Source organism: Mauremys reevesii, linkage group 9, assembly GCF_016161935.1.
Source record: "Mauremys reevesii isolate NIE-2019 linkage group 9, ASM1616193v1, whole genome shotgun sequence".
NCBI lineage: Eukaryota > Metazoa > Chordata > Testudines > Geoemydidae > Mauremys > Mauremys reevesii.
In genome coordinates, this window is record NC_052631.1 from 25,720,982 (window position 1) to 25,747,412 (window position 26,431).

A 26,431-nucleotide genomic window follows, 5' to 3' on the forward strand; every position below is an offset into this window, starting at 1 on the left:
TCTGAAAGGTATTATAGTTCTAAAATTGCACTTGGTGGACAGATAAATAATTTCAAAGTAGCATGAATCACTTTGAGATTTCTGAACACAAAACATGCTATAGAATTAACCTGACCACATGTACACTTTAAGTTTGCTTGGCAGTTAATATCATGTGTGATAGACCCAGGCCAGTTGGGAACAGCAGAGTAGTAGAAGGGAGATATACTGGCCACTGGATAAGCAGTTTTCTGTTCCCTGAGTGACCAAAGCAGGGGCTGCTCCAGGCTAATGAGAACACCTGACTCCAATTAACCTGCTAAGAGTCAGGTGAGGTTGTTAAGCACCTCACTCTAATTAAGGCCCCTCTGATGCTAAAAAAGGGCTCACTCCAGTCAGGCCAGAGGAGAGGAAGTGTGTGTGAGGAACTGGGAGCAAGAGGCGTGCAAGGAGCTGAGAGTGAGTAGGCAGACTGCTGGAGGACTGAGAAGTACACGCACTATCAGACATCAGGAGGAAGGCCCGTGGTGAGGACAAAGAAGGTGTTGGAAGGAGGCCATGGGGAAGTAGCCCAGGAAGTTGTAGCTGTCGTGCAACTGTATCAGGAGGCACTCTAGACAGCTGCAGTCCACAGGGCCCTGGGCTGGAACCCAGAGTAGAGGGCGGGCCTGGGTTCCCCCAAACCTCCCAACTCCTGATCAAACACAGGAGGAATTGACCTGGACTGTGGCTTCTACCAGAGGGGAAGGTCTCTGGGCTGTTTCCTGACCCACAGGGTGAATCTGTGAGGTGAGCAAATCTGCCAATAAGCGTGGGACTCACCAAGGTAGAGGAGGAACTTTGTCGCACAAGGCTTTAGGAAGGTAATATTCAAGTGAAATCTCACACATCTTAGTCTCAGATCTCATAAATTGAGCAACCAAGTGAATTTGTAAAAGAAAAGTAATAGTGCCAGAAAAGGCAGGTATGCGTGTGTGTGTGCGTGTGTGTGTGCATGTGTGTGTGCGTGTGTGTGTGTGTGTGTGTGGCCCCTAACTATATTCTAAGGACAAAAGTACTTTTACTAAATAGGAAAAAGCCATTTGGTTGGCCACTCCTATGTATGTACAATCTTGGCCTTATCTCTCTGTTTGGTCACAGTACCCTTCTGCCATTCCTCTGTTCAGATAAATATCTAGCTGCCTCTTACATTCATATATTTAATTTGCTTCACTGGTCTTCTATGCTAATTTATGCCATGTAGCCCAATCCTTCTATTATTAAACCCAATGGCAAAAGTACTATTGATTTCAATAGGAGCAAAACCAGGCCACATATATTTATTATAGTCTTAGTGAATATTCCACCTGAATTCCCTTTTATTAAAAAATTGCTGGGTTTTAAATTGGACCCTGTCATTTTTGTAATCATCCAGTTTACTACATTCTGCTTTATCGACTCCTACATTCTGCCTTATCGACTCCTAATTTAACTATTTTTTAATCAGTTTACCTCAAAAGTCTGCTGTTCTTTTGTGAGAACAGGATCATCATCTTCAGAGGCAAGATATATTGATAACAGACATTTTTCAAATCTACGACAACTCAGGTTGCTGTCTGACACAGCAACCTTTCAGAGCAACACTACCCTTCAGATCCTCTGAGAATATGACTTAAGCTAAATACAATATTTGAGACTGAGTTTAACCAGGGTCAATAAATACTGTTTTGATCTTTATTCCATAACTCTGATGATCTATCTCACTATCCTGTCTATCTTTGGATGCAACCATCCAATAATGACTTTTTCCTTATTCTTCTGAAATAATCCCTAATTCCCTGGTGAGCACACTGATTTTCTTAACTATTTAGTTGTATCCTAGCTGGATTTCTAGCCCTCCAATTTATTTAATGTTTGTGTACATTGAAAAGGAAATTCTTGTCACTGTTGTTATAATCTACGTTCTTCTTAAATATTAAATTACATTCCTCAAATTTGTTATTTTCCATGTGACAAATATTGTTCTTGCCGCCCTGCATAAAACACAAATCACTCCTGTTTGTGAATCAATATAATTAATAAAGACGCCAGGAATGTGCATTAGGGTATGGTGTGCAACCTGGGAATAGCCTTGCTGGAAAAGATGATCTTAAGATTTTTAACTCCATTTCCTCCCCCCCAGCAACTGTTAACACCATTCGGTCCTGTTCAACTCATGATTTTGATGTAATCACCACAAAAAGAATGGCTATTTTTTCTCTAGATTTCAAAGTAACAAAAAGCTGGAATTCACCTTACAATCTGGTTACAGTTCTGCCACTATTTATAACTATTTTAAGAGAAGCCAGGCTTTTAGATGAAACCACTTGGTACAGTTCTTTTAAACAGCATTTTTATATTAATCCAGTCACCTAAAAAGATCTACAGATTTGGGCTTTGGTTGCACTGTACCTATATATATATATATATATATATATTTGCTATGTATTACCAGTCTGTAGTACACATACATTGATCTCAGTGCAATAAAAGCTTATTAACATGAGAACTATCTGTCCAATAAACCATATCATGAGTTCCTCTGAGCTACCCTTCAGTTTAATTGGATTCCACTTAACTTGACAAAAGGGACACCGTTTCAGGCTAAACCAACAAAAGGTATTTTACGCAAAGACAGACAACTCTTAACAGAGCCCTAAATGTAAAATATGAGTGTGCTTCAGTTACTCTCTTGGAGGTTTGTCTCAATTCCTTTTCCCTTGGAAGGGGCAATGTCTTTATTCTGGAACACACAATCCTACCAATTAAGAAGACAAGGCCCATGGGAGCAATTTAAGATAAATCCGTCTAATAAGAATCTTGTACATACTTTGATTCTCTCTCACTGTGACAACTAAAACCTCTTTCTTTCAGGCCTGTCCAGATCTCAGCTCATCCCAGCTGCCATAGCCTATACAAAATGCTTCTGCTGAAATAATTTTCCTCTCCCACGGCTCTGAATTTGTTATTCCTTTCTTTGAATTCCCTTCATTAGCATTTTGCCTCCCAAATCAAACTCAAATTTCCTGTACTCACCTTTAACACCCTGGATAACTCTGTCCCTGCATACATCTCTCCTAATATCTTTCCCATTCAAGCTGACCTCATAAATCCCTCTCTCATATCTATCGCCCATTCTCTCCTTCACATACTCTTCCATGCATCTCTTTACATTTGGAACTTGTACCTCTGGGGCACTGAATGACCATCTTAAAATAAACCCTTAAAACTCACTTTTTCTATGCAACGGTTCATCAGTGCTCCACCCAAAAAAAGGGAATTTGTATTCGATAATAAAAATAGGTAGCACTTTGAGACTGGACATCCTGTGCACATATATATGAAGTGTATTGTCAGAGTTGATTGTAAAGAGGAAGTATCTACGTTTACATTCTGTACAGCACAATGTATACTAACAGTGTGCAATAAACACTAAAAATAATATGTAATAAATAAGAAGGATCAGATTCCTTTGTTTCCTGCAGTGTTCAGGAGGCCTAAGCTAGTTTGTATTTGGTCTCTTCATTCAGTGCTCATAAGACAAGGATTTTTTTCCAGCCCCCGTTATATTTCTGTGCAATTATAATAACTGCATAAATCTAAGAGATTTCACTTGACTTATTTCAATGTAGCAAAGATTTTAACACAGTATTGGACAAGCAGAGATATCTGAACGCAGACTACCTTTTGAATATGCACTAACACACACAAACTGAATTACAGATGTAATTTATCCATCACAAGTTGGTTCTAAATTCTGATTATATCAGTGCTTATGCAGAAAATTGAAAATGATAGAAAAGCCAAGAAGCGTTTCAAACTTTAATTTGCCTTATTTCTCTTTGTGTAATTTACTCTGAACTAGTAACCGCTGATACAATAAGGGCTAAATTCTGTTCTGTGGCAGAACAGAAATGGGCTCTAAGTGTCTAATTTTTTTAAATTAAAGCTATTGGTCTCAGCAATAACAGCGAGTCCCATAAATATAGAATATATCTTATAAAAGCGTTGTTTATTTTATGAATTTTAAATTTGTTAAGCTTTAAATTAAATGAGTCTTCTCTTGATCTCATATTGTGGAATGGGGTCAGAATGTGTGCCTGCGTTGCCACCATTATACCTGTAGTTATTTTACATACAGCTAAAAATTTGTCAGGCTTCTGTGCAGTGAAAACCCTGTGACAGGCTATTCAGGCTCTGAAAGATCTAATTGGAAGGAGCTTTGTAGCCTTTCCTAGCACTGTAGCCACAGAGAATTTTTTTATTGTACCTAAATCAGAAAACTGATCCACAGCACAAATACATTGCATCAGGTATATTATAGCATACTGTATGGCTAGGAGGTATATTATTAGCATCAATACATTGTGCATGGAATAACAGCATTTATTATACATTTCGACATACAGGCACCTGTTAGTTTTCCCAAATGTGGTATAATACACTTTTAAAAATCCAGTCAAAGGTGATATTGCCTAATACTGTTTAACAAGTATAATTAACTGAGCTTTTAAAATTGGTAATGCAGTCTTTTCTGTTTTGAAGCAATCCCTTTTGAGGAGAGAGGATGGTGTGGAAGTTTGTATACATGGGGAACCTCAAAAACAGTAAGTAAGGCTGTGTCTACACTATGAGCTAGGAATGGAATTCCCAGCTCATGTACACACACTCAAAATAGCTCTCGAGTAGAAACAGTTTAGCTGTGGTAGCATGGGCAGCAGCAGCATGGCTTAGCTGCGCTGAGTATACACCCATGGGGTTCAGGTAGGTTTACAGCCAGCAGGCTTTCACTGCTGCTGCCCATGTTACCATGAGCACACTACTGTTTATACTAATGCTAGCTCAATAAGAGCTAGTGTGAGCATGTGTACATAAGCTGGGAAACATACACCTAGATCACAGTGTAGATGTAGCCTATGATTGCCAAGAGTTAAAACCTCAGGTTATTTTTGGCTTCCTTAAAGCTCTGATTGGGATGCACCTGGATCCATTTAACAATAATTCCATCAAAGGCAAAGAGCTGAGGGGAAAAATTTAAAGCCACCCCTATGGTACATTATGATTTCCATTGGTAGACAACTTTTAACCAATATCAGATATGCTGATGACATGATGTTCTTTGCCACTGAAGCAATGCAACAAATGATGGAGTCTGTAAAAGCAGTGAGTGTGGAATAAGGAATATTCCTGAATGTGATGAAGACAAAATGCACGTACATTGACATGACTAACAAAAACAGTGTACATCCCTAGTAAAGGACAAGCTGTAGAGGCAGCAGCTGAATTTAATTATTTGGGTTCACATATATCCAACCAAGGAGGCTGTTCCAAAGAAATCAGAAGACAACTAGGGATGCTCACTCGACTGCAGGCTCCTTTAAAGAAAGACTAGAAAAACTATGGCATGTCAAAATCTATGAAGGCGCGAGTGGTGAAAACCCTAAATTTTTCTATAGCAATTTACGGATGTGAATAGTGGGAAGTTAAAGCTGCTAGCAAGGAAAAAACTGAAGCTTTTGAAATGTGGTGCTGGCTAAGACTCTTGTGTATCTCCTGGATGGAAAAAAAGACTAATCCCTCAGTTAGAACTATTATTGGAGAAAAGCAGACCCTGATGTCAGAAATCAACAGATGCAAACTTATGTACTTTGGTTCCATTAGGCATAGAGATGAACATAACCCTGAGAAAGCTAATATGAAAGAAATGGTGGAGGGTTAACAAGTAGAGGATGATCAGCAAGGAGATGGATGGATGGTGTGTGGCAGATCACTGGAAGGTCACCTGCTGAGTGCTCAAAGTTAGCAATGGATCCACAAATTCTGCTGTGATGTCACCAATATTCAGACATAAATAAATGGATTTACTTTACTTTACTTACTTTTATTAGAGTACAAAATGAACAATTAAATAAAATGCCATTTTATCAATATGCCTTTTCCCTTTTACAAACTTAGTCCCCAGTCCTGCAAATACTTACACATGTGCTTAATTTTAAGTATGAGTCATCGAAGTGGAATCACTTGGGCTTCATAGTGTGACCTTCCCAAACAATTGATATTTTTCAAATATTTATTCTTATCATTTTTCTTGACTTTATATTATTTTAATAAATTAAGTCCTAAGCCAAAGGCCACTGACGCTAAAGGGGGTCTCTTCATGGATTTCAACAGGCTCAAACCCTTAAAGCCTATATAGTACTTCATAGCCACTAGCACAACTAGACATCCTGTATTGCTCAAAGAGCTACCTTGTCTAAATATTTTAAGTAAACTCCTTCAGTTACCAATAATGACACCAATCAGAAGATCAATATCACTTTCTAGCATCACAGGAAACTTTGTGACAGACTATACTTAGAAAACAATACTGAATATATTTTACAGATTAAATGTGCCAGATTTCACTGCTGGCAAAGAGTGCCCTTAATCTAGTATTCTCACTAACTACAAAAAAAATTATACTGAAACTTTATGATGAAAAATAAAAGATGTGAAAACAGAGCCTCTTTATCACTCCAATATATTTGACGTGTATCCATTAACGTGTCTAAGTGCATTGGCATAACAGCATTGTGTCCTGAAACTCAGCACAAATTAAAAATAGTTCTATTTCTCTGGGATCAGGTTCCAGGTATCAGTTTTACCCCTTGGCACCAGCGGGTTGGGAGTTCCCGTGTCGATGCCAATGAATTTTGCCACAGCATAGCATGTTGGGAAATCCTACCTCCCAGTATCGAAGGGATAATAATTGATCTAACAGATCTTGCTCAGACAAAAGGCAGTCAGATCAACACATGCAAATTATTACTAAAGCAAAACTCCTACAGACGCGTTAGCCCAATGGAAGTTCTGGCTGAGGTCTACTAAGTAGCAATTAGTTGAAGTAAATTATTAGCTTTTGGAGGTAGCTTCTAGCGCAACTGCATGACACAGTGGTTCTTTGGGGAGCCACTAGCACGGCTGATACTCCAGTTTCTTCTCCCACTGAAGCGAGAGCCCAAGGCTCACTGAAATTACTTTAGCCCTTAGGTTGGAGTGGCTGCTATGGAGCAGCTCTAGTACTATTCTGCAGTTTCAAGGGAGGAGACTTTCCCCTTCCTGCGCTCCACAGAACTCCCCAGCATCCAGAGGATTTACTCGGGCTGAGCACATAGAGAAGGATTTAAAATCAGATTATTCCTTCCTCTATATGTTTGGTTTGGCCTGGCCCAACATCTGAGGACCTGCATTCAACTACAAATCCATAGCTATAGTTACTATTAAATTGAATATAACATTTAGAAATTCCCCGTTGAAGATAGCTGTGCCATGGGGGTTGTGAAATATTCGTCATGTCAATATTGCATACAGATTTCTCTATTGCCATCACTATAATTTTCTATGAAAATAAATAGTGTTGTGCAAGTTCATACAAAATGGAAAAATTTGAGTCTGCCTAATAGAATCTCTGTTGTTAATTTTGTTTTTAAATGTATTTAATTTAAGTAAATATAGTGCTGGTGAAAGGAGCTGGATTCATAGCATGGGAGATGGAAATGCTTTATTTATCCACAGACCAGGTCCAGTACAGTCACTTCCATATACTGCCAACATGCTACTTCTAAAGGGCAGTTCCATCTTTAGGAGCATTCGGTCCTTTGGCCTCTCTGCTGGGACGCCCAATAAGCTTGCTAATTAGCATGGCCATGGCTTCAGTGAGGCAGGCATGTGCCCACTAATAACTTGAGACCATCACCTCATTTCCCACAGGCATTATGACAAAATTCTACTAGAAAGGGAAAGAGAACTATATTCAATATATTAAGTACAGCAACTGACACAGACAAATAATTAGTGTTTGTGAAAAACCTGTATAGTTTAAGCTCTAACGTGTTCTAGTCCTCTTTAAAAGTAAAGGTGGCACCAGCAGGACTGGAGCACAGACACGCTTCTGAGATGCTCCACTCATTCTTTAACTTTATTTTTTCCTCTTTTTTCCCCCACTTTGAAAGTGACTTAAGGGCAGAAGAAGCAGAGGAAACTTGCAGGATTCTCATGAATAAACTAATTGCTTTCCAAGGAAGCCTTCTTTACTCCAAGAGGGCTGACTGCCTTTGAGAATTGGGAACTGCTGTCTTTCCTTTTGAGCTGAGAGGCTGGACAGTTTGACTTGAAGCAAGCCTGGAATTATTCTGCAAAAGATTAGTTACTTAGTAAGATTCCACAGATAGGAAACAAGTGAAATCTTTCTCCCAGTGACTGCGTGGACATAAACAATGAGGTGAACTCCAAACCTCCTGTGCCATATCATAAGGGACTTTCAGTTCTCTGCCCAAAGAAAACAAAGTCATGCCATATGAAACAGATGAGCTAGACAATAATGCCATGAAAGAATTTGTGAGGTGCTGATTTTCCTACACACAATAAATATTCTGGAAGTTTATTTTCAGCAAAAGCTAAATCATAAAATGTTAGTAAGATTGTAGATCAGTCATCTCGATCTTAGCCAGGAGACTACCAGGGAGGAAATCATCTGATTCTAAGGCTCCACAGACTGTCCTTATATTATGTGAATTTCGGTAGTTAGGCATAAGTGCCTAACAAATATGAGGAACTACTTCCTTAATGTTTGCTACTTCTAGAATTGAGTTCTAGCCCTACTACTATCATTATTCTTCACTCCTAACAACAAGATGTTATTGCTTCTTTAAAGTTGAACAATAGATATGTAATTTGTTGTATCCAGCAAAATTAAGAGTGAACTTTGGAAACCAGACATTTGTATTTAGAAATGTAGAAAAAGCAGAGATTTTGATTCAGCAGAAAAGGACAGAGGCTTCAGAGGCTGCTCCTGATCCCTCATATGAAGATTTAACTTTGGATAAAAGTTAATGTATGTGAACTTTTGCTGTCAAACGGGTTTTTTTAATTCATTTTTATTTTGTGTCTTTACAGTTTTCTCTCAGACGAGAAAGTGTTTTCCTCTTTACTACTGTATCTGCATCTGTTCAGAGTTTTTTCCATTTAGATTCTCTATAAATGAAACAGTGTAAATGTATAATTGCAATTTTTTAATTTCTTCCTGCAGATGTAGAGCTTAACAATTTAATATAAAACATGCCTTACTGAACGATAACTCTGTCTGGGTTAGCTGGTAAGATTTTTGAATACCACTGATAGTCCCACAGTCGAACTTTTATGTGTGCTTTTTCATTGGGTTATTTCCCCCTCACATCCCATTTTCCCACTTCATTTGCTTGTTTTGGTTTTCCAATTTCTTTCCCCCCAGTTGGAAGCTTAGGCCATTAGCAGATGTATACTGAAGAAGGCAAAGAAATGTGTAACTAACTTCTATATGGCAATGATATTCTCTCTCTTTGCATGTTATACTCAAATCAATAAATAAGGGCCTGATTCTATGAGTTTATACTGGTATGACCCAGTGCAAAATCAGGCCCCAAAAGTGTTGTTTTTCTTTTTAATTTAAGGAGACCAAGAGTGGAGATATGTATAATTAATAATTCCATCTTTCAGGCAATGGAGAATTGAGATTCTCTGCAGATTAATCCATAATGAATTTATATATTTTACAAGGTCACAATATTACCTCTAACATTTTGAAGCTTCTCAGTAAATAAGTGGAACATTGCTATGAATTTATGAAGAGTCTGAGAGTTCATATTGCAAAAGAGGTGTCTTTACAATGTAGTGTAATTTTAAGCATTAAAATACTGTGTAATCTATGGATCTCATATGCATAACTATACCATTAAAAATTCTATATAGATTATAAACACTGCAAGAATACCTGAACTTTCTAGCATTTAACTTTTACTGAAAATGTTAAAAAAGAGAAGAAAAAAAGATAAATGTATTCACAAGGGAATATGATTGCTCATGATTTTGCATCTGCTGAAGGCAAGTTTAGCTCCAAACCCATTTTATACCTCATCAGGATATAGAAATTGAATATGAGGTAGCAAATCCTGGAGATGCTATAAGCTTAAGAGACCAAAGATTTACCAGCAAAGAAATAGCTTCTGTGGTGAACATTAGCATTAAAAGGATAATCCTTTATTTGGCCCAAGTCCTGCAGTTCTTACCCAGTCTGTTGAAATCAAGAGGAGTTTGCCTTAACAAAAACTGCAAGTTTTAATAATAGTGAGCCAACATTCATTGCATATAATGAATGTTTCCTAAACTGGAGACCACTACTCCAAGCCCTTCCGCACAGAAGTAGTCACATGACAGCAATGGAAACAGTCTCAGGACTGGCTCCCTAATTCTCTCTTAACCACAAATTTAGACATCTATCATTTTCATTTATCAAAACAAACTCATTTTTGTCTAAACTGAAAAGGCACAACTCAGAGATTATTTTCCTTTATACAAAGGTACAATTTCTTCAATATTTTTACTTCTTGTCATGAATTACATTTTCCTCTTGAAACCAGACACTCTTCTCCAGTATATTAAATGTAAGGCACGTGGGACTGTGGCCAAAGTCTGAAACAGCACAGCAGAATGGTACTGCCATTTCATGGGGTCCCCGTAGAATATATTTGCTTTGCTTGTCTGATGTTCTAAATATAGAAAAGTACATAGGCTCTATCCACCTTGCGCTCAAATACTTGACAGGCACTACAAGCATTCTGCAATACCTAGCACACATCTCGGCACACAAGCTAGAAAGCTACAAGGTTTTAAAATACTACAGTAGTTGTCAGATGATTTTTTAAAATCATATGAATTAGAGATTTATGGCCAATTTACTAACAAGACTCCATAACTCTAAAGATCTGGCCTACTTCCAATATGTAATATGAGCTATTCAGATAATTGTTCATTACTAATTATTATTATTATTATTATTGATAAGGTGATTAATGAGTCTATAACTATTTAAAGGTTAATGGTTTTATAGTCAGCTTTCAGAGACACCGAGGTGTTAGTAAAGAGTAAGAAATACTAAGTGTATATTAAACTATTTAAATGTTTTAAATCTGGATATAAAGCCTGTAGTTTATTTTTTACTACATCTGTTTAAAAAGTCCACAGGACAAATAGAAATTGTGACAAAAAACAAAATAATCAGTGGTTCTTTAGCCCAGTACACACATGTAACCCCTTTGGGGTTTAGAGAGCATGGCCCCTTTACATCTTTTTCCTGGGGGGAGGGGGAGAGTGAGAAAAAAGGAGGGAAACTCCAGAGGGTGGCTCTGGATCTTGGAGACAGAGAGAGGCAGCAGCCCGCAGGCCCTTGCAAAAGAAGCAGCAGAGAACCTGCCTGGAGCCTGATCGGGGACACCCCAGGACAGAAGGACAGGCCGGAGCTGGACCCAGGATCACAGCTGCCCAGAGCTGCGTGGGGCTGTGAGTACTGGGGCTTGTGACTCTGCATTGGGAACAAGGAGGGAGGTTGTAGCTAGTTAAGTGGGGAGGGGGTCGCTGTGTGTGGCTTTGCAGAGAGCGGCAGAAGAGGGCACCGGAGGGGTTTGCTGGGGGAAAGTTCACTGGCGCCGAAGACAACCAGGCGCACCCAAGACTCACCACCGGACTGGAACTTTGCTCAGGCCTCCTGAACTCTGTGTGCAGACACATTGCTCAGTGTCTGCCCTGTCAGTCTGTGCTACCACTGGGCCCGTGGGGCCTTCGCTTGGATGCAGCCCTGTTCTACCGCTCCCCCTATATTTCCCCTTGTTGTATTTCTCCTCTCATCCCTCTGTAAATAAATATTTCCCTTTCTTATATCCATTGTACTTTTCGTGCGTGTGTGTGTTTTCTCTGGGTGGGGGGTTTGGAACAGGTGCCCCTGGGGTGGAAGGGATTTCTCCTGCACGCGCCTTCTCTTAGCCAGAGCTGCCTGCAGAGCAGACTCCATCTTGGCCACGAGGGCCCTAAAGTTACACACACACACAAATGCAGGTGTTTTGCTGCTAGCTGAGTTGGGCAGGAAATTCAGTAAAGAACTATATTTCATTTTCAAACTGCCAATGGGATTTTCATGCAGTTGTCAGAATAATCTAATTTAACCACATCTCAACTATCTGTTTATAAAAACATATGCTAGCCAGATATCAGTATATGCGAGTTTACTAATGCAGTTTGGTCTACTCTCATGGGTGGTAATAATGGCCATGGAGCTACAGAACTGGTGCTCTGCAGCTTGCAGAAAGGAGATTCCATCTGACACCTGCAGAGCTGTTTCACCAGAGCTTCTCAAACTGGGGTTCATGACCCAAAAGGTGGTTATGGGGGGTGTGGTCACAAGGTTATTGTAGGGGGAGGGTCACAGTATTGTCATCCTTACTTCTGCACTGCCTTCAGAGCTGGGTGTCCAGAGCATGATGGCTGCTGGCCAGGCACCCAGCTCTGAAGGCAGCACCCTGCCAGTACCAGCGCAGAAGTAAGGGTGGCAATACCATACCATTCCACTCTTACTTCTGCGCTGCTGCCTTCAGAGCTGGGCAGCTGGAGAGTGGCAGCTGCTGGCCGAGGGCCCAGCTTTGAAGCCAGCAGCGCAGAAGTAAACGTGGCCATACCTTACCATACCATCCTTAATTCTGTGCTGCTGCTGGTGGCAGCTCTGCCTTCAGAACTGGGCTCCCGGCCAGCAGCTGCTGCTCTCTGGAAGCCCAACTCTGAAGGCAGTGCTGCCACCAGCAGCAGTGCAGAAGTAAGGGTGACAATACCATGACCCTCAGATGATAACCTTGCAACCTCCCCACAGTCCCTTTTGGGTCAGGACCCCTACAGTTACAACACTGAAAATTCAAATTTAAATATCTGAAATCATGAAATTTACCATTTTTTAAATCCTATGACTGTGAAATTGACCAAAATGGACCATGAATTTGGTAGGGCCCTGCATATAACTATTAAACAGTATGTTTTTCAATGGTAGAAGAATATTTGGAAGAAATTCTGCCCCAGTTTACAACCCACTCAACTCTAATGACTCCACCTGGTCAACAAGAATGATCACCTCCACTTAGTATTTTGAAACGATAACAAAGAGTCATATAATACTTAGTCCTTTTCACACCTGGATCTCATGGCTCTTTACAAAGGAGATAATTATCTAATTTACAAGGAAAGGGTAACTGAGGGGAAGAGACTTGCCCAAAGTAATATGAGTCAGTAACACAGCCTGGAATAGAATAGCTTCCTGATTTCTAGTGCTATGCCTTATCCCCCATAACACACTTCCTCTGGGCTGACTGCTGCCTCAAGCATGAAAGTTTTAAGGTATTTCTCTAACCTGGAAATCACAGTTCTTTGGTGACAATGCTGATTTATAATGGACTTGGCGGAAGCTTCCTATTGTGAACCATGTTAAGGTTTTCAATGGTTTGTTTTTAATGAACGCTGGTGTCTCACTGTCAACCTTTTTACATTTTTTTCTGAACCCGCTGTATTTTAAACTTTCTTTTTTAAACTTAAGACTAGTAGAGCAACCCAGGAGTGGGGATGTGAAACTTTGCACAGTCAAATGAGTAGAAGCAATTAGCTAGGAAATTAAACTGTATGTTGATGTTGTAGCTAGTTATGGTGTTTTAACAATAAATGAATTTCAATTCTTAAGTTCTTTTATATGGAGGCATTTTATTGAGTTCCACGAGCTAAACCTGAATATCAGATATCTAAGTTAAAATATGAATATTTTTACAAAATAATAATAATAGAGCTTCACAACTCACCAACATTGCAGAAAATGGAGCTGGCTCAGCATGGTGGCAGGGACTAAGCCCATGCACAGAGCATATGCACTAGATCAAGCCCACCACAAAGAGGAAGTAGTATGTTGTATCCACTGCTACCCAAATGCCCCGAAGCTCTGACTAGAGCTGGTTGGGAATTTTTGGTGAAATGTTTTTCATTGGGAAATGCTGATTTGCCCACTAAAAGTTTGGCTTTTGACAAGTGTCTATTCTGACAAATTTCTCAACTTGAAAACATTTTGGAAAAAAAGCTTAGAAATTGTTAAAATATTTTGTTTAGAAATGTTAGAAATGATAAAAATCCTGTTTGCCGCATCAAAATTACTTTTCATCTCAAAATTTAAGCTAGATGAAAATTAAAACAGTTTTTACATTAAAAAGGGCCACAGTCGAAACAAAATGTTTCAAATTTATTTATAAGAAAATGCTTGATTGAGCTGAACCACATATTTTAGAATTTTTGGTTCACAAAAATTTTCAAGATTTTGACTTTTTGTTCCATTTTGGAACCGGAAAACTTGTTGAAATCTCATAATTTTTGGTGGGATGGGAAAACCATTTTGCTGCCCTGTTCTAGCTGTGATACTGATTTGGCTATACAATCGGCCTACTGTAGCTTGCTCAGGCAGAACATTCCCTCCTTCAGCCCATGACATTTTTGTCCACAGCAATACCCGTATACTCAGGCTTTGCTCCCCTTCCTGGGATTTGGCTTTAAGAGCAGCAATATTATGTTCTAGAGAAAACAGAGAGACATAATTTTTCTATCAGCCTCTGATTTATGACTCTGTGCTGTATTAAGTTACAGTCTGTGGTCTGGCTATTTAAAGTCTCGGATTATTTAATTAATAAAGAATGAAGGAGCTGGAAATCTGTGTGTTTCACAACTGACCCCTGAAACTAGAGATAGTTGAAAATACCAGTCCTCTACTGTACACAGCGTACCTAGCATATATATTTTTGGAAATGGCAGTAAGTCTGTAACTTCACTATTATAGTTGTCCTTGCATGACTGGAGATACCTGGCTTTCAGTTAAGTTTTCCGAGGAATGCATCACTTCTTTCATTAAATAATTATATTTGTAAGAAGGAAGGAAAAAATCATGGAAGTCCAAAAAATGAAAAAAAAAAGATGCTTTCAGAAGTAGCCATGCTAATTTATGAAGGAAAATACTAATCTCAAATGCACTGCCTACTGTCCAGAGCCAGCAACAATCCACATGCAGTTACACGACAACAACAAATCATCATTTAGAACACATGGTTTGCATTTCCAGTCTCTTTTACTTATTTATTTATTTACTTACTTACAAGAATCTCTACTATGACTTTGCTATTTCTAAACAAAATATATGCTGCTTTTTACACCAGCTGCAGACCAATAACAATTTAGGGTTAAGGAACTAGTAACTGTAACCACATCAATTCCAGAAAGCCCGAACTCTGTTACAGTTTTTTCCCCCTTATTCTCCTCTCCCCGATCCCTGGAGAAAAAGAAAACCAACAAATCAGCAATAAAGAAAGCCATAAATCTCCATACTAGCACAGCCAGCAATCCATATCTCCCAGACGCTATGGTTCTGCCGATTATAATTGGTTCATTCATTAACTATTTATCCTTGAAAAGAATATAATATTTACTCACTTTCAATGAATCAAAGCAGGCGATTACTCGTCCATTTTCAACTTGGCAGCTTTTCGATGGATGTGCAAATTTACATTCCGTGTCTGGTCGTGAGCAAGTCCCTCTTTGGAACTCTCTACACACTTCCAGTGTTAGCCATTTTGTGTCCCGAATTGGTGTGACACTAACAGCCATGTTTAGATTTTTTACAGGTAGTTAAAATTTTCAGTGAAACAAACAAACAAACAGCCAAACTGATAGATTGGAAATGATGAAAATGTCACCTCCAAAATACTTTTTTTCCCCAGACCCTACTTTAAAAGTACATGTAAAATTGTGTTGTCACAATATCAAAGAAAAGGTTTCCAACTAGAAATTCACAGCATGAAACTGCTAATTGAAAGAGGTTTTGTACTTAAAAGAAATGCTAGGTTCATAAGTAAGATGAATGTTAAAAAGTGTGGCCTGAAACTAGCCTTGTGCTCTCAGTAACCCATTCCGAGTACCAATTTGGAGCCCAAAATGCAAGCATGAAAACGTGGCAGACCCTTTGACACAGAATTTCCAAGCTGCTTTCAGTAAAGTTGTCTGAAAGGTAATCTCCAACACAGCTGAATTTGCAATTGGGTTTTGTGGTGCAATCGGTATTGATTAGTTTGGCATAGACAGATGCAGCAGTTTAGAGCAACAATCGAGATTTTTTTTTTCTCTCCTTGATTTTCTGGCAGAAGATATCTTACTTTTTCAGCAAACTTATTTTTATACTAAAGCAGCCTAGGGCAATGCCTGATACTTAGAGCTTTTCTCTTGATTATAAGTAGAAATGGGGGTGTCTGGGCTAGAGGTGGAGGGTGGATGTGCTGTCGTCGCAGTCTAGCTGGCAGCAAGCAAGGCAAAAAGCAGAGACTGCTCTAGAAGCGGTTCCAAGCAGCAGAGACGTCAGGAAAGGCACTTCTTAGTACCAACCTGTAGAAAAAACAAATACGTTAAAATTTACCAAGCAGCATTCCACTGAGGTCTCACAGCATTACAGCCTTGCCATGTGCTCCTAGACTACTATGCAGAATTATAGTCAGTCTGTTTCTTTCACACAATATACTTACAGTGTAGCATATTGCAGCCAGCCATCGTAGATTTATTAAAAAAGGGGCCGTTTTCCCTTGTGAAGCAATGCATGATAGAGAGATAACCAATCACAGATAGTGTTGCAGCAATATTCTGGGCAGAAAGCCAATAGTGTGGGCTGTCTTATGAAAGGTCGCGCCTGTCAGACGTTCATTACTATGCTATAAGCACAGAAAATGTCCATCAGATGTGACTTATTCCACTGCAAGAGGACGAGCATGTGGGTTTTGAATTTACCCAACATGCAGTTAGTGGATTAAACCATGTTAGTTTTAAAGCTGCTTCCAACACAAGCACAAGCGCCTGTAGAATCCCTACAGAAAAAAGCAAGCTTTCAAACTGCAGATCACTTTGAAGCTGCTTTCTCTCCAGTTCTGCCTTGAGCACAGCCAGCGTACCGTCTACTGTATCCGACACATGAATATAAAAGGAAAGGGGGAGTTCACAAATGGTACATTCTCCTGACCTAACCAGTTCACTTCCTTCTAAACCATAAGTCCTGCCTCTCCACAGAAATCAGCACTTGTTTAATACTGTAAAACTATTCCATTCAGCCAGCAGACACTTTGTCAATATATCACCAGCAGGCTAGATATGAACAAAAGCACCCTTTATTCTGACCTCTCTCAAGGAAAAGCCCAGGTCATACAGGGAATATAAGAATTGCAGTGTTGTCAGGATGTCTGGCAAAACGTAAGTTAACCTCAGGGGAGAAAGTGATTCCATCACAGACACATTAAATATTAATCACAGAATTTGATTTAAGCAGCATGATGCACTTCACAATGACACTCCTCTGAATAAAAGTGGTGGCGTGAGCTGATGCCTGCTGGTCTTAGCTTTACGTATATGCCTCTAACTCTGCACTTCTAAGAAACTTATATTAAAATGATATGTTTGCGGAAACAGCTAAATTTTCCTTATAATAGAAATGACATTCTCTGACAGAATAATTTGATGGGTTTTTTATTATTCTTCATAAAATCAAGACAACTGCAGCACGTCTTGCTACAGACAAAAACACATTAAAATTCATAAGTTTATTTCCTGATGTTTAACAGTTTCAGGCACAATCTTCATAGTTTAAATGAAATATATATTTATTTCCCAGGATTTAATTATTGCTTCCTTTAAGACGAAAACTTGTATTAAAGGCCATGAAATGCTTATTTATTCAAATGACCTCGGAGTTCTACAGGGAAAAGACCTATAGTTATTTACTATGAGTATCTTACTGTTTTAACAGATAGCTAAGCTTCCAGTGACATAAGACTACATTTGCTATTGTCTGAGTTTGTTTTATGGGCTGCCATAACATTAATAAAAAACTGCATAGAGCAAGATATTACAAAACAATGTTACTGTACGTATACAACTGCAAGCTTTCATATGCTAATATGGTAACTCAGCAGTTTGTTTGTTCGTTTCTATTCTGCAGGTCAGCAAAAAGAGATGTATTGAGGAAAAATTCAATTTGTCCATTTAACCTCATGTCCCTGCTAAACAAGTTTTGCATTAGAAAACTAAGCTTTGAAACTTTGAGAAATGGACATTAGGAGTTGCTCCTCGTCAGCAAATCCAAGATGGCAGATGGTATTTTGAGCATTCAAATAATTTATAAAGAGTCAATCTCTGAAAAAGACACCCAGATGCTGAATATAAAAATAATTCAATTAATAAACTGAACCCTCTCCCTCTTCTCAAATTAGGAGATACAGAAACAGAGGAAGTTAAATGACCATGAAAAAATTAACCTAAATATGGAAGACAAGTCCTGAAAACATCTTCAGAGAGCCCTCAACTGACATCCTCAGGAAATAAGTTCCTGACTGGGACCCTGCCCCCAGTCCTATTCAAACTGACCTTCAGCACAGTGAACAAGAACAACCCACCTGATCTCAAATGACTTAATGGGACATAGGACAAAAGAAGGTCCTGCAAATAACTCAATTCTAAATTATCTTCTTTTGCAGCATGAGCCCTAACACATCCTGCACTTGTCCAATCTCTTTTAGGTGACAGAGTGGCACACTTCTATGCTTCTAGTGCTACACCTCCATAAACAGCAGACTTTTCTCTTTCTACATTAGCATCACTGACAACATTAGCATCACTGACAACATCTAGAAACAGTGCTTGTCAGTTTAGCATGGTTGCAAAGCAATAAGGAAGTGGGTGGTGGTGAGATAGTTTGTTTTAAGCATACCAAAAAAGAGGGGGAATAAAACTGAATTGGAGACTAGAATATATACCCCATAAAATCAATTGTAAATAGGGCTTGCTTTTCAGCGCATTCTTAACCAAGCCGATATTTTGTACAAGGAACCAGAAATATGCAAACTATTTTGGACACAATTATCCGCAGACACAATTTTCATTTAGGATATATCTACACTCAGCAGGTTTGCCATGTGTTGTAGACCAAATCCATCAAGGTAAATTTTCTGTGGGCAGCATTAAATATTCAGATATCCAACTGAATTAAAATTCAGGGGCAAACAACCCTGGATGCAACCTTGTGCCTGCAATTATTTCCACTCAGACCTTGAGGGTGCAAAAAAAGACCAGGTTTTGATAATCTGGCCGATAACATATGTTGAGAGTATTCCCAATTTGTTTATCGCAATTTTATGGTAGATGAATTTGGCCCTAATAAAGTTGACATGGTATTGCCTTATCCATTTGCAAATCTATTGCCGACAACTGATTTGCCAATGTTTCATCATGTTATGACAGTCTTGTATGGAAGGGCATAATATTTTATGGTGATATTTCATCACAGGCATTTCCATCTCACTATTACATGTGGGAGTAAAGCTAAAAATGCTTGAGCCGAGATGCTGTAGATCCAGTTGACAAGTGCCCCTCAAGTTATATTAAAGATGTGATATAGTCCTAATTATAAATTTCCCTGCTTTTGTCTATTTAACATAATACCTATTTGTGCCTAAATACCGAGGTGTATTAGAACATCAGCTCATATACTGTTTATACCATACTATAAAGGGACTAAGGGCCGTGTTTTCAGAACTACTTGCTTAAGTTGCCCCCTTGAAACATGAGAGGACATATGCAAATCAGTAAGTGTGCAGGAAAATATGCATTTGTGCCTGAAAAATGGGCAATTGCTTATGAAAATGGCTATTTGCACAGGAAAGTACCGTTTTGCATGCACAAATAACGGAGTAATGATAATCTTGCAGCTAAAGCACGGGGCTGTGAGTTGGGAGATATGTGTTGGGAGATATTATTCCTAGTCTTGTAATGAACTTTTTGTGTGATCTTGGGAAAACCACTTATATTAATCTCTCTGGATGAAATTCTGGCCCGATTGAGTCAATGGTAAAACTCCCACTGATGTCCTTCATCTTACCATCTGTAAAATGAAAGTAGTAATACTTTCTCTCTCACAGGAGTCATGAGACTTAATTCATTAATGTTTGTAAATCATCTGAGTGAAGGTGTTCTACAAATGTCAAATAGTACTGGTAGAAATACACATTTTACCAGTACAATTACTTGTTTATGAACAAATTATTGTGGGTAGAATTTAATGAATATTTTTGAAAATACAGCCCTCAGAGTCAGCCTTAAAAAATAATCTGCAAATCCAAAACAAAGAGCAAATTAAGGCCAGATTTATGTGCTGAATGTCTCCACTAAACAAGGGAGGATTGGGGGACGGTACACAGTGCAAAAATATATTTACCAACCCTTCCAAGCTATTTCCCCCTCTCCATGTGAAATTCTCTTGGTATTTTCTGCTTCAGTGAAGATATCCAAGAAGGCATCATTCTGTGAAATTTCAAATACCAAAGGACTGCCTGGCTGCAATGAGACTTCACATATTTGTGATGACTCTTTCCAGGCTATCTCCACTTAACCAGGAAATATCACAATAGCTTCAGGGAAGAAGAGTGAGCAATGTGCCTTAAAATAGTTTTTTAAAGAACTTGAGTTAGACTTTTGTAGTGAAGCTCCGTAGAGGCCAGTTATTAGGGCATTCAGCTTTCTCATTTTTGATGTGCACTTCACCTATAAGTCTGAATTTTAATCGCCACTGCCTGTGACAGTCATTACTTTTTGGCAATTTTGTTGTTGTTCTTTGCTCATCAATTATTTGGAATTTAAATGAAAACCAAAGAGTAATATGAACAGGCCAGCTTTTTAAAAAAGCGGATGCAAGCTAAAGAAGTGCAATAAAGACAAATAAAAGACGTAGTTCTCTGGAGAAGTTTAAATACATATCTGGAGAGAAAATATCATATCATTGAAAAATCATTCCTCAAGTGAAACTGATAGGATTTAACTGTCTGTTGAACTGGGTCAATGCAAATGGTTATGAATAGCGTCACAAAGTATTCAAATGTTAACTGAAAATGCTTGAAAGTTAAAGTTACACAGAAGAGGATCATGCAATTACATTTCCAGTTTGTGACTGAATGTGTTCAATTTCTATCACGTCCCATTATTGTTACAAAGAAGTGTCATACGACTGGATTAACGATATGCTATTTTTCTATTCTCATTATAATTTGTCAAAGGAATAAGGTACCTGAATATGAATGCCTTATTTATACTGAAAAATACTCCCTGGGGAGCCATTGTTTTTACTCTTCCTGTAATTGGAGTAGCTGGACATTCCTGTTTTCTCCATTTACAGTTACAGAAGCCTTATAGAAACAGATGTACAGGCCAGGCACCATGAAAATGCACAACACTAAAAAATGTTAGAGTAGTGAGTTACACTATTTTGGGCTCAAAGAACCAAGAAAAACTAATCTCACTGTCATGATAATTGTCAGCAAGAACAGAATTATGCAACATGAATCTATCTTCATGACAATGATTCTACTAAGAATGGGAAATGGAGTAAAATTAATATATTACATTGTTAATGTAATCTCACATCTTGCAGTTGCCAAATTAGTCCCAATTTAAATCAAGAAATATATAAAACTGACCAGATTATACCATTTTCAAAATATCGCTGCCTACCTAATGTAACGATTGCCAATAAGATATCTAAACAATAAATGTGAAAGGAATGCAATAATTACATCATGGACCAAGTGAGAGATGTTATTAAAACAATGTCACAAGATTAAGTGAAAACAAAATATTAGGCTAATTATCAAACTGGCCACAGATTTCAGAGCTGATAGAGCAAACAGCATGCGTCTTCAGAGAACTTGAAGTTATCCTTGGTGCTCTTTTTAAGTCTGAAATTTTGAAGTAAACAAGTCTTGCAGAATGACCAGAGAGATACAACTCAAAGAACCTCGCATACTCAAAACATTGTCAGAAAAGCCAATACCAAAAGAATTACACCAGAACTTCTTAGAAAATAGAAATATCTGACAGGCATTGACTAGTCTAGATTTGTAGAAATTTTAGTTCTCACTAGACCCACAAGGCATCAGGTCCTAGAAAAATTAAGAGGCACATTTCTCATTTTGGCATTATGGAAAATATTGTTATTGAGAGCAGAACATAGTTTGCCAGTTCTGAATTCAAAGCTTTTAGGATGTAGTATGATTTCAAGTATATCGCTTTCAGCCCCTATCATCCACAAGGGAATGGGCTGAGAAAGAGAACAGTCAAGATTTCTAAGAGAATTCGCCAACAAAATGACCCCATATTAAATCTCCTGAGTTAGAAGACAACCTCCGCACTAAATTTATCAGGAGGAAGATTGCAGGATCAGGTTCCAAACTTTAGTCAGTTTGAATTGTAAATATACAATTCAACATATGTTATATTAGAAACAATTTTAATGTAAAATAGTTTTTGTATGGCACATAGGTATGATCCAGTGCCTTTTGAAGTTAATGTAATTCAGTGGTTCTCAACATTTTGCATTGGTGACCCCTTTCACACAGCAAGCCTCTGAGTGCAACCCCCCCTTATAAATTAAAAACACATTTTTTATATTTAACACTATTATAAATGCTGGAGATGAAGTGAGGTTTGAGGTTGGAGTCTGACAGCTCGTGACCCCCCCCCCACGATACTCAGTTTGAGAACCTCTGATATAATCCTAGGATGCATCAGGCGAGGTATTCCCAGTAGAGACAGGGAAGTGTTAGTACCATTATACAAGGCACTGGTGAGACCTCATCTGGAATAGTGTGCGCAATTCTTGTTTCCCATGTTTAAAAAAGATGAATTCAAACTGGAACAGGTGCAGAGAAGGGCTACTAGGATGATCAGAGGAATGGAAAACCTACTTTCTGAGAGGAGACTCAAAGAACTTTGCTTGTTTAGACTAATCAAACAAAGGCCGAGGAGAGATATGATTGCTCTCCATAAATACATCAGAAGGATAAATATCAGGCAGAGAGAGGAGTTATTAAAGATGTGCATCAATGTTGACACAAGAACAAATGGATATAAACTGGCCATCAAACAGGTTTAGTCTTGAAATTAGATGAAGGTTTCTAATCACCAGAGGAATAAGGTTCTGGAACAGCTTTCCAGGGGGAGCAGTGGGGCAAGAAAATCTAACTAGCTTCAAGACTGGGCTTGATAAATGGATGGAGGGGATGGTATAATGAGATTGCCTACAATGGCATGTGGCCCATGTGCAACTGGCTAGTGGCAAATATCCCTAATAGCTGAAGATGGGACACTAGATGGGGAGACCTCTGAGGTGCCTGGCTGGTGGGTCACACTGACATGCTCGGGGCCCCAATGATCACCATATTTGGGGTCGGGAAGGAATTTTTCCCCGGGTCAGATTGGCAGAGGCCCTGGAGGGTTTTCACCTTCCTCTGCAGTATGGGGGATGGGTCACTTCCAGGTTTAAACTAGTATAAATGGTGGATTCTCTGTAACTTGAAGTCTTTAAATCACGATTTGAAGACTTCAGTAACTGAGCCAGAGGTTATGGGTCGGCAAGGTTCTATGGCCTGCAGCGTGCAGAAGATCAGACTAGATTATCACGATGGTCCCGTATGGCCTTAATGACTCTGAGTCTATGATGGAAAATCTCTCATTGATTTCAGAGGGCTTTGTATCAGGCCCATGGATAATAAATGTTTCTAGTATTTTTCACAACCTATGAGACCCTAGAAATCAAACCATTTTTACACGAGTGCCTAAATACGGATTTAGGTCCCTAATTAAGGCACCCAAGTTTGTGAACATATTGTTTTATTGTTACTGTGAATTTAACTTGCGTTGACAGTGACCTTACAAAGGATGGATAAATGTGAAACCAAGGGCAGCTCCAAACATTATTTTTGAAACTTTACAACCCAAAAATTACAGGCTTGAATTCAGCCATGAACATTTTCTTTACACTAAGTCTTAATCGGCAGCTTTCTAGGACTCAATCCCCAAAATTGAAGTTCACAATAAAAACGTGAATTCATTCTTAACTATAATTGCCATTCTGGCACTGTTGTACAATTCCTGTAGTCCAATTCATTCTTAATTTATATAATTTAATGTTAATTTATACAAGTTAATGTTATTTTCAACCTGGAAAGTAATGTTGCACAAGCCCAAAACGTATTTTTTTCTTTCAAATAGCAACTATAATCTTACTATATCAATAAATAGGAAACTTCACAAGAAAAATGAAAACCTAACTCTAAACATTTTTTTACATCCTATTGTACATGTCTGAGTGTATTCTAAAACATGGGATTTTGGACACACACATTCACGTATAATATCATCTAATTTATAGTGCATACAACAGAGCATCAGATGAAATAGAAAAATAAAAATATGTACAACTGAACTAGAAGGGCATATATACTGACTTGTACAACACACTTCCAACTTTTAAGATATATGGGCATGTAACGGCATGCTGGAATGTGTTAAGATTAGAGTCTATTTTTCTATTGATCTTACATACACATCAAACACAAATACACCATTTGGCTTAATATGTAAAAGGTGCATACGTATTGGCAACAAAACCATATCCATATTTCAATCCCTATAAATATACAGTTGATTTTGTAAATCATGTAGAATTTTGTATCAACTTGGCATAGTGGGATTTAAACCATGCTACAAGTAACATTTACAAAACAAATTAACAGACGGAGTTTTGTTTTTAATTACTACTGCATGCTAATAATTATTCTCAGAACTTCAACAACTAAAGCTTGTGTTTGGTAACTTTCTTAGTTTTTTAATTTTTTTGTTTAAAAAAACAGTTCCTTAAACTGGGGTATTGAGTTCAGAGACATTACCAAAATCAGTTTCAAACTGTCAGATGGTATAATTTTGAAATTACTTACCCAATCCTATTAAAAATAATTGTATATTTTTTCTCCTCATGGGGACTAATGTATAAAACAAAGGAAGTTTTTAGACCACTCTATTTAAGAGATACACTGTAACATAAAAAGGTAGATGGCTTTTCAAGAAGTAAAAATCCATTCACTATTCAAACTCTCACATGTCAAAAACATGTTGTTTGATTAACCTCAAATTTACACTTAAAAGTTCTCCTTAAGCCAAACAATTTAGGATACATCATTACAAAACAAAGTTGGAAGACTTCAAATTCTCATCCAGGATACCTAAATTATCTTTTCTAATCAACCATGCATTTATACCAACAGATCCTCCTTTGGTTAGAGAGCACACATGAGAAATGAAGGCAAAAAGCTTTTTTTCAGAAAGTTGGGGCAGGGCATAAATTGGTATTTTAATACATACTGTACAGTAGAACTTCAAAGTTATGAACACCTCAGGAATGGAGGTTGTTTGTAACTCTGAACAAAATATTATAGTTGTTCTTTCAAAAGTTTACAACTGAACATTGACTTAATACACCCTTGAACTTTATTATGCAGAAGAAAAATGCTGCTTTCCCTTTATTTTTTTTTAGTAGTTTACATTTAAACATAGTACTGTACTTGTTTGGGGTTTTTTTGTTTTTTGTCTCTGCTGCTGCCTGATTGTATACTTCTGGTTCCAAATGAGATGTGTGGTTGACTGGTCAGCTCGTCACTCTGGTGTTCTCATAACTCTGAGGTTTACTGTAAATAGATACTTATGGAATTGTTACAATAGCCCTATAATATAAAGATTTTAAGATTCAAAAGATAAGATTATTCAAATGAATGGAGCTATGAGAATTTGCAACAAATAAGAATCTTCCTTTAAAGTCTTGTCTGATCTGGACATTAACGATCCTTTCAATCTTTTCATAACAGTAAGGCTGCACACAAGTGTGCTGGTCCAGAATTTCTCTTTTCCCACAGAATGCCGTATTCTGATTGTCTGCACCACACTTGTGCTCCCAACCACAGAGTGCATTTAACGGTGCAGTGATTTTTGTACACATTTAACCCCTGATTCTGCAAATGCTTATGCATGTGAGTAACTTTATGCGCATGAGCAATCCCATTGAGTTGGAACAATTACATGAGTAACTTTAGTCATCCATAAATGTGTGCTGTGTTGAGGCCTTAAGGCCCAGTTCTGCAGACATTTACATAAATGTATGACTTTACTCAATCTGACTGAAGTCCATTAGATATATCATTTTGATAATACAGAATTCCAATCAGGTTTATTTTTAAGACCAACTTTGGTAGTAGGTAAGAACATATTGGCAACATTATTTAAAAGCAAATTACCAAAATATCAAAATATAACAATTGGGTATAGAGAATTATGGAACAAAACCAGTCAGCCCATAAATGACAGAGTTATTCATCTGAATAGGTCATATGAGGCAGACATATAAAAATAACATTCCACTATAAATTCTTTAAAAAATTATATTCAAATAGCAAAACTTTCATTAAATAGTATTGGAGATCTAAGAAAAACCCAAGCATTTCCTTGGAACTGCTGGACATTCATCCAACTGCTTTGTCTAGCTATCACAGCACGGAGTCAAGGGACCTGAGTTTTAGCGCTTGTCTACACAGTACCTTGTGCACACCAGCTGTGATGTAAATTCTAATGTGCACTAGCATGTTGCACACTATCTGGCCCATGTGGAGCC

At 38.1% G+C, this 26,431-nt stretch overlaps 1 protein-coding gene across 14 annotated transcripts in view; it reads right to left on the reverse strand.

The window, feature by feature from the left end:
* MBNL1 (muscleblind like splicing regulator 1) overlaps positions 1 to 26,431 on the reverse strand; it is a 197,739-nt gene that overhangs the window by 140,321 nt on the left and 30,987 nt on the right. For 10 of the 14 annotated variants that reach the window (XM_039488856.1, XM_039488864.1, XM_039488859.1 and 7 more), the window contains exon 2: positions 15,343 to 16,287. The exons of 3 other annotated variants lie outside the window; for them this stretch is intronic. In XM_039488856.1, the coding sequence (XP_039344790.1) occupies positions 15,343 to 15,516 (174 nt within the window). In that variant the 5' untranslated portion in view covers positions 15,517 to 16,287. Of the gene's footprint in view, positions 1 to 15,342; positions 16,288 to 16,424; positions 16,630 to 26,431 lie in introns of those variants that run through there. One more of the 14 variants, XM_039488857.1, reaches the window with a different exon arrangement.